This window comes from Cebus imitator, unplaced genomic scaffold (genome assembly GCF_001604975.1).
Source record: "Cebus imitator isolate Cc_AM_T3 unplaced genomic scaffold, Cebus_imitator-1.0 Scaffold96, whole genome shotgun sequence".
NCBI lineage: Eukaryota > Metazoa > Chordata > Mammalia > Primates > Cebidae > Cebus > Cebus imitator.
The window spans coordinates 1350483-1359421 of record NW_016107411.1 but is presented as its reverse complement, the minus strand read 5'-3'; the positions used below and the strand labels follow the sequence as shown (position 1 = coordinate 1359421).

The window sequence follows — 8939 nt, the reverse complement described above, 5'->3', positions numbered from 1 at the left end:
TGCTTCCTAGAATGAATTTCATCGTATCCTGGAAAAACATTTGCGGAAGACTCGATTGACAATGTCAACTCTGCTCACAACTGTTCTCTATCTCTTGGTAAAGAATCATCAACCTCTCAGATCCAGTGAAAGATTGTATGCTATTTACTGGCATTTACGGACACTTGTCTGTGCTGTGCTTATTTCCCATGAGGTCTGCATTCAAATTATTGGGGGAAAAAATGCAAGACTTTTGCATCTGTCGAGCCCTTTCTTCTTTAAAGCAGATGATTCATCACTCTTATCTCCCTGCTTTTTTCTTCCCCTTAGTCTCCTAAGAGTTTTGAATTTGTTTTCTTTTGATATTTCTTCTTCCCCTTCCTCTAGTAAACTCTTCGTCTTTGCAGATAAGCTGGCATTGAGAAGAAGGACACTTGAGAAAGACAGGAAGCCAGTAGAATAATGCTGTCACAGAAGGGATGAGGTCAGTGTGGGCTCTAGTCTTATGCCACAGGTTCGTTATCATCACATATAGCCTCTAATTAAGATAAAATATGCCGAATATCTTACTCCCCTACCAAATGAAAAAGGAACTTAGCTTAAACTATGGAACAATTTCATGGGTTACCACAGTCAAATTCATGCCCGTACCTCTGTATTCAGGAACTCTCCCTTCATCATCCTGAGCAATGGAGAAAGGGACTACTCACTCCAAATTTCGGGAATATTCATGTATGGCCCACTGCCTTGATGGATTTCTTGATCTTTAATATTTATCATTTCTGCCTCTATCCATGTTACTCCCCTATATCTACATATAGCACAGATATGGTAGATTTAGAAGATGACACTTGATTAGACACAAAATTTGGAAGAAAGAATATCAAACTGTGTAGCTGAATGTTATCCAGAAGCAAAGAAAGGCATGCAGCCACATTTCCCCAGCTCTTTGTTTCATCACATGATGTTGCTTGGATATCAGTTTATCAACAGACTTCCACCACCAGCACCATATGAACAGAGTCCATGTAAGGAAACTACACTGAATATGAATGCCAGCTCTTAAAAGTGGGGAAACTACAGTATAGGGTAAGTTCTTTTTAGGCAAATCTGTCTTTTTGTTTCAGATATATTATTTTGTATATTTTTTTCTCCCTGAATTCCACTAGTATTTTAATCAAATTTTATCAGGTACAGGCCACTTGAATAGGTAAAATGAATTTCTTTAGCAGTAGCCCCAGAAAAGCATACATGAATTGTTGCCATAAGAAAGAGCATCAATCATTTCCTTATGCTATTTGAGGAGAGAAGAAATCTTTCCAGCTTTGAAGAGTATTTATTTTCTGTTCTACAGATCTGGAAAATGGGAAGAGGGATACTGAGATGATTTGAGTATAGGATAGAGTGTAGGCGTCAATCACAGAGAATGTTAGAGTGTATCTCGGTTGGTATGGTTTCTGGAGTGCACATTGAAGGAAAGCGGCACTAACTAAAATATTTGTAGTTTAATTTATACATTTATATAGCAGAAACAGTACACACAGAGATGTTGACTAATGTTTTCCTAATAAATTTCTCATCTGGAAGAATGGAACCTTTGATGTGTGAACTCAAAACAAATCAGTCTCCACACGTAGGTATTTCAATTGTCCTTAAGCATGTGTATGTTTGTGTGCCTATGTGTGTACATGTGTTTACGTGCATGAGCATGCCTGAAGGTCGGGTAGAGAGAGAAGAAACTAGCATAAAGTGAGAGCATTCTGTATTTACGATTGCAGTGAATCAAACACCCAATGAGGTAGGTATTGTAACTGCTGTCTTAAAGATGAGAGGGCTGAGGTTTACAGAAGGAAACTCAAGTCTTTCTAGTTCTAAAGGCCATACAGCCTCTATTATAGTTTCTTTTCTTCAGTTAGTATATGGCGCAGGTATTGATAATAATCTGTTTAGCAGATTGTTACTATGCTTAGCCCCAGGTGCCATAGCAGCCCAGGAGCTAAGCAGATTGTTACTATGCTTGATTTGCTGTGGTCTTACTTTCTATCATTCAATAATTCACACTGCTAACAAAGACAATGGAGTAAGCAAACGAGAAAGTGAGCACTGGGTTTGCACTTTGTGGCTTGGCAACCTATTCCAATATGTTTATTCTTGCTGGATTGTTAAATTCATATTATTATATACACTTCAGACTCTAAACCCTAAATCACCAGGAAAGGAGACGTAATCATAGCAAATGTGACTCCTTCATTCTATATCTTTGTCAGGCAAGTGGAAACATGACAAATTTAATAGTTTATTTTATAATACAATGCTATAAAATTGCATATCTAAACATGCAAGAAGTGGAGAATGATGTAAAGGTACACTATACTGCCACTAAAAATCATATTTTTAAAGAATGCTTAATGATCTGAGAAAGTACACAACACATATAAATTGTGATCTCCCTTTTCTAAAATCATATACAATGTACACGGAAAAAAATAAATAAATCAAAGGAAAGTGAAGCCCAGTGTGGTGGTTCATACTTGTAATCCCAGCACTTTGGGAGGCTGAGGTGGAGGATTACTCGAGCCCGAGTCTGAGACTAACCTGAGAAACATAGGGAGACCTTGTCTCTACTAACATTTAAAAAAATAACTGCATGTGGAGTGTGCACCTGTAGACCCAGCTACTTAGGAGGCTGAGGTGGGAAAATAGCTTGAGCCCAGGAGTTCAAGGGTGCAGGCAGCTATGATCGCATCATTGTGCTCCAGCCTGGGTGATAGAGTGAGACTCTGTCTCAAAAAATATATAAAAATAAACAAATAAAAGGAAATCAACAAAATGCTAACAATAATTATGGATAGTTAGATACAAGTTGAATATGCCTTATCCAAAACGCTTGGGACCAGAAGTGTTTTGTGAATTCCAGATTTTTTTTTTTTTAATTCTGGAAAATTTGCATTATCTTTGCCAGTTGAGCCTCCCAAATTCAAAAATCCGAAATCCAGTATGCTCCAATGAGTATTTCCTTTGAGCATCATGTAGGCACTAAAAGAGTTTTGGATTTGGAGCACTTCAGATTTTGGACTTTTAGATTTGGAATGCTCAACTTGTATGAGTAATCTTATTTTCTTCTTTAATTTTTAAAATTTTCCAAATCTTCAAAACAATATATATTACTTTTAGAATCAGATACAATAATCAATACTACTTAAAATTATCAAAAAATTACTATCATAAAAATAGTACACTCTACAACCCACCTGTTCCAAACAGAGGTAAACAGAAAGACAAGGGCTCTGAATTATTCCTTAACTTCAGAAATAAGTAACAACTATTTTCATAATAAAGGGTAAGAATAGGAAAAAGTGTGGAATTAAGTAGTCTAATGATATCCAATTATTTGGAAACGAGAGCAAAGTTCTTATCCTTTAAAACAAATTATATTTTTTAAAATTCATTTACTTACTTGCTTACTTATTTACTTAAGTACATCCCCAAAAATGGTTGAGCTAAAAGAAATTTTATGCTATGCTTTGTTGTTTCTTAGAGTTACAGGATCAACGATGAGACAAAACTGGAAAAGACAACAAAAGCTTTGGAATGTTCCACAACTTCCTTGCATTCGAGTTCCTCCCTCCATCTCTGACACTTCCTTACTAAAGGTATGGTTTTTGTGTTTTTTTTTTTTTTTTTTAACAGATAGAGTGACCTGTCTCTCCTTCAAGGTTTGAGGACTTTTTCTGCTGTCTTTGTTTACTTAGCATTAGGAAGAATGTTTGCCCCAAAATAAGCCCTTGCTGCATGTTGAAGGCTATGTATGAGAGAGCGAATGAGCACCTGGGTAACTGCCTACACCCATCCCATTTTAGGAGCTCTGGTAGACAGTCACCTCTTCATGGCTGATCCGCTGTCAGTGATGGGAAACTCACTAATTGGCCACACTGTGGCTTCCTGTTGGAGAGCTGTTAACTCCTTTTGGCCAAAGTTAGTTAAAAGCCATTCTCATAAATAATCTAAAAATTTCAGTTTTCTCCCAAACCCTTAAGGAAGGATAGACAACAGGAAAAGAATATTAGTAATGTTACCTGTTACTTCTCATTTAGGAAGTTTTAGAGTTTTACTAAGGAAAAGAGGTAGGCATTTTTTGCTTTGTAAAATAAAATCATCACTTTTAAGATTTTTATCTTCCATGGAAACTCCTATTGCACTTTGGAGTTTTGCCCTTGAAACTGGCTTACAATTTTCATATTATCTTGTTCTCAATCATTTTAAAAGGCATAATTAGTTATTCAGGAGTAGAATTCATTCTCTTCAAATATGCTGCCCTTTAAAATATCTACTTCAGAAACTAAAGCTGAAATCGTGTCTCAAATTATGAGGTACTTGGCTTTGCTACTTTCACTCTAGATATATTTTCAATATTAAGATTTTTAGACCAAAAATATGAAAACAAAATAAAACATTAACTCACAGATTTCAGGCCCACACAAAATGTCTAACAGGTAAAAGTCACCTTATCCTACCTTTACATATAATTACCTTAAGTTTAGTTTTTATTGCATAGTTATCAACTCATTTTGAAAATTCTGCTATTGTTTTGAATTCTTTGGCCTAGGGTGAACTTATTTTGTCTTGATTTTTCTAGACTGTTGATGCCACTATCTGCTTCCCTAACTGTAAAATGAGCAAAAGAAATTGCTCATCTCATAGGATTGCTGAAACTTGAGATTATGTATGCAAAATACATGGAAATGCAAATTGCTGAGTAAAGTATATAATGAACACTTAAGATATATTAGGTATATAATAGTAATTGAAGTCCTGACCCTTCTTGTTTCTCCCTACCTTCATGAAAGTAAACTTCTAAATTGTCTCTCTACCAATGGTCTGTTTCCTGGAGCCCATTCTCCACTGCAGGGCTATTTTTTTAAATGCAAATCTTGTCAGTTGAGAGTATGGTGTTTGGGGTTGGACTATGTGCTGGAAGGGTGTGGGACGCTGTCCTGTGCATTGCAGGATGCTGAGCACATCCCAGGCATCTACTCATTGAATGCCAGGAGTATTCCTTCCCCCTCCCATCAATTAGGACAATCAAAACAATTTGCAAGCATTGCCAAATGTCCCATGGGGGTCAAAATCATCCCTGTTGAGAGCCACTGTCTTAAATAAAGACCTTTGATGGCTCCTCCTAGAATAGTTCATCCTTAAACTCTTAACATAGCTAAAAGGTTTCCATCATCTTCCCCTAAGTCTGTAGTCTTTTCCCTATCAGACTCTATGTTCCCTTTGAACAACAACAACAACAAAGTTAGAATTTCTAACAGATTTCCGGGGGCTGTCCATGCCCTCTAAGAACCAGTATTCTAGTCCCTTAAAGAAACTCCTCACCTAAGACTCAGATAACATGGTCATCTCATTTAGGAAACCTTCCTTGACTGCGGTAGGGAGATTAATTCTTTGTCTTCATAGCACATTTTTACTAATGACATAATGAACCCTTACCACATTACTCTTCCATCCGTCTCGCTTGCTTACTGAGAACTTTCAGTGGAAAATTTTCTACCAGTCCAGGGGCCTAGCATACGTCAGTTCTGTGTAGCTCATCACAAGCTACTTTCCTCCATAAGGATCAATGAAATTGTAAGATCCTGGAAATCCTTACATGTCCCTCAGTTCAAGTCAATTACCTAGAATCTTTTACTCACATATTTTCATCATCATACAGATTAGCAAAAGACTGTTTAAGCAAACAGAGGAAATCCCCCAATTTTTATTTTCCAATTGTTGTGCATTAAAAATTATATATATATGTTTAGCAAGAGAAGACTCTCATTTCCATAAAAGTTAGCTTTGAATACATCACAATTTGAATGCTGTGGAACTCCACAGACTCATCAAAATCACCTCTTCTGTTCCAACAGAACCTCAACCGAGGGCAACAGCGCTACTTTTATAGTATTATGAGGATTTACAACGCCAGGTCCCAGTGGGAGGCCCTGCAGACCCGGTACATTCATAGCCTTCAGCACCAACAGCTGCTTGGTAAGTTTAACCACGTGATCGAAATCAAGCACCTAAGGAATCAACTCATGCTGCAGCCAGAAGTTGTTTTCAAATAAATAATTCAAGTACAATGGCATCTGCCAGGTGCTATTTTACCAACATAGCTTGTTAGCCAAGTTTCAAAATGCTTATTCTTGACAATGGAAAGCAAGGTTTTATGGGTAAATTAATAGGGTTTAAAGAAATTCGAGTATGGATTGTGATAAAATGTTAACTCTCCGAGATTTGTGGGAACTTAATCAAATAAATCAATGAGTCTGGGCTTAGAAAACCAGGCGAGGCTCAAAGCATAGCTTAGCTCCTTGCTGTGTGCAAACTCAGTGGCTTGGTTTACTCACAACAGTGATAGTTAGATTTATTGCTCATTGACCTCATTCCAGATATTGTGCTAAGAGTTTTACGTACAATATCTCATTTTCTCTCCACCTGATGGTCGTAGAAAATGAAAGCTCAGGCAGGTTATGTAACTTGATCAAGATCACACACAGGTAATAAATGTCAGTTAGGACTTCGAGGCAGAGCTGTCACCTTCAAAGATTATACGTTTTCAGCCCCATCCTCTGCCGTCTCTCCTCTTCTTTCAACCTCTTCAGAATTTATGAAGCACAAGTGAAATAACGGTTGTGAAAGACCTTCACAAATTATAAGCACCAACTTACCAGAAGGCATATGTAAAGTCCTCCCTTTTCTTGTAGGAAATGTTTTCAGTTGCTGGCAGCCCTCCATCATACTGTTCTCCTAACTCCACTAGATTGCTTTTTAAACAAAAATCTACTCACTTGTCTTTAGCACATCTACTTTATGCTGTCATTTTTGTATTTACACAAAAGGAAGGCATGGTATTTGCAACTTATTTAACAAAAATGACAACAATTGTAGTTACCTTTTATTGAGGGCTTACTGTGCGTCAGATGCTCTTCTAAGAACTTTGCAGATATTATTACATTTAACACTCAAACACCTCTATGTAGTAGCTTTATGTCTTTATAACCTACAGTTTACAGAAGAGAAAACTAAAACATGGACATGTTAAATAGCTTGATCAGGGTCATGCAACTATTTAATAGTAAACAGAGAAACCTGGATTCAGTCTGGTCCCCATGATTGTCTGGAGTGTCACTAGAAGCTTCATCTAGTAGCTTTATTTTTAGAGCAAAATTACACAGAAGCCAATGAATCCAGGAGCAGAAGTATTCAATGCTCAATGTGCAAAAAATCCACCAGGTACCTTATTAAAATGCAGATTTCCAAGCTTAACCCTCTGACTTTCTGATTCAGAAGGTCTTTAGAATACAGTCATAAATCTGCATTTTTAATAAGCATCTTTAAAAAGCATGTGGCCTCAGCCCAGTGATTCACTAGTTGGTGGTCTGTTGACTACACTTTCAGAAACACTGAGAGAGATCAAATGTATGTTTCTGGTTTGAAGAAAGTTTTGATATCGAAGATATCATGGCTCCAGTCTCTTTCCAAATAATTTGACATGTTAATTAATGTGTTTATTATTGTATGAGAAATGCAAAAGAAGAAAAATATACTTCCAGTCTTCAAAGATTGTATAATCTGGGCATGCTCACCGCAACAGTAGAAGAAATTTTGTACACATAAGTAAATATTTGCAGTTTTGTTTTCTTATTTGTTGTGTAAAATTGTTGATTTTGAAGTTTCTCTGATTTCTTTTCCCTAGGCTATATTACTCAACGGGAAGCCTTGTCTTATGCTCTTGTACTTACAGATTCAACCAAGAGAGCTTCAGCCAAGGTAGTTCCTCAAAGAACTATTCCCCGGAAATCTTCAACCATGATAAGAAAATGTCCATCAGTACTACCTGTATCTGTGGTTTTACCTAGGGCCCAAAGTAAAAGGCGCCGAACACTCAGGAACTGAGATTAGGCAGCATTTTCAGAAACAGGAAGTTTGCCCATGTTCCTGTTTCCCTGTATCTAGTGGGTGTTTAGCACATATTTGTTGAATGACAGTGAATAATTTCTAATATAAACCCAGACCTAAAAATAATCTCTGATTCATATAAATATCGCCAGCAATATCAAGTTAAGAGTTTTAAGAGCAATGGAGCTGAGAGTACGCAAGCGCTTCCACATCACGTCCGTAGAGTAAAAAGACTTTTAAAGCTTTCAAAGTAAAAGTTTTCTTTGAATTAGAACCTCCCAGAGAAGTCCCCAAAACAGTTGAAATCGGACAAGTGGCCAGAAGAGATCAGGTCCTCTGTCGCTGGGTGACCATTCCTTGCAAACTACCCTGTGTACATACTGAAAATATACAAAATAACAAGGGGTTAACACTGATCATAGAGGGCTTTCAAAACCATATCATCTCAGCAACAATTGGCCTGTGCATTTCCTTCCTCTCCTCTTCCCCATCATGCAATGGCATTTAATTTGGCCCCAAAGCTCTTCTAGTTCTCAACTGGCTTGATCATTTTCTGTCATCTGGAAACTTGCACTTATCATCTACCAAAGCTGAATTGATTTTATGCAGCTGTAACTGGCCTTGACGTGGGTAAGAGAATTCATGCACACATCTTTCCTGGCAGCTGAAGAAACTCTTAAAAGAATGTGAAATAGCCCTAAAGACTTGATTTCAAGCCCAACCTTTCCGTGGCCTCAAAGGTTTTAAGCAAAGCACACAAAACTACACTAAGCAAAAAGTGAGATAGCAGTGAGTTAGATCATCATATAAATAGCACAGTATTACATTAGTTATATTTAATGGTTATTCTCATTACCAGGTGTGTGTGTGTGTGTGTGTGTGTGTGTGTGTGTGTAAAATCAGTCACCAGGCTGGGTGCGGTGGCTCACACCTGTAATCCCAGCACTTTGGGAGGTCAAGACTGGCGGATCACCTGAGGTCAGAAGTTCAAGATCAGCCTGACCAACATGGAGAAA

The 8939-nt window shown here is 37.4% G+C and overlaps 1 protein-coding gene across 1 annotated transcript; it reads left to right on the top strand.

Moving 5' to 3' along the window:
- Positions 1-1032: 1032 nt before the first annotated feature.
- FAM216B (family with sequence similarity 216 member B) lies at positions 1033-7958 on the top strand. Its single transcript, XM_017536106.2, has 4 exons — positions 1033-1068; positions 3520-3632; positions 5892-6012; positions 7721-7958. Exons 2-4 carry the CDS (start codon positions 3534-3536, stop codon positions 7918-7920), a joined length of 420 nt encoding a protein of 139 aa, XP_017391595.1. The 5' UTR covers positions 1033-1068; positions 3520-3533; the 3' UTR covers positions 7921-7958.
- The last annotated feature ends 981 nt before the right edge of the window (positions 7959-8939 follow it).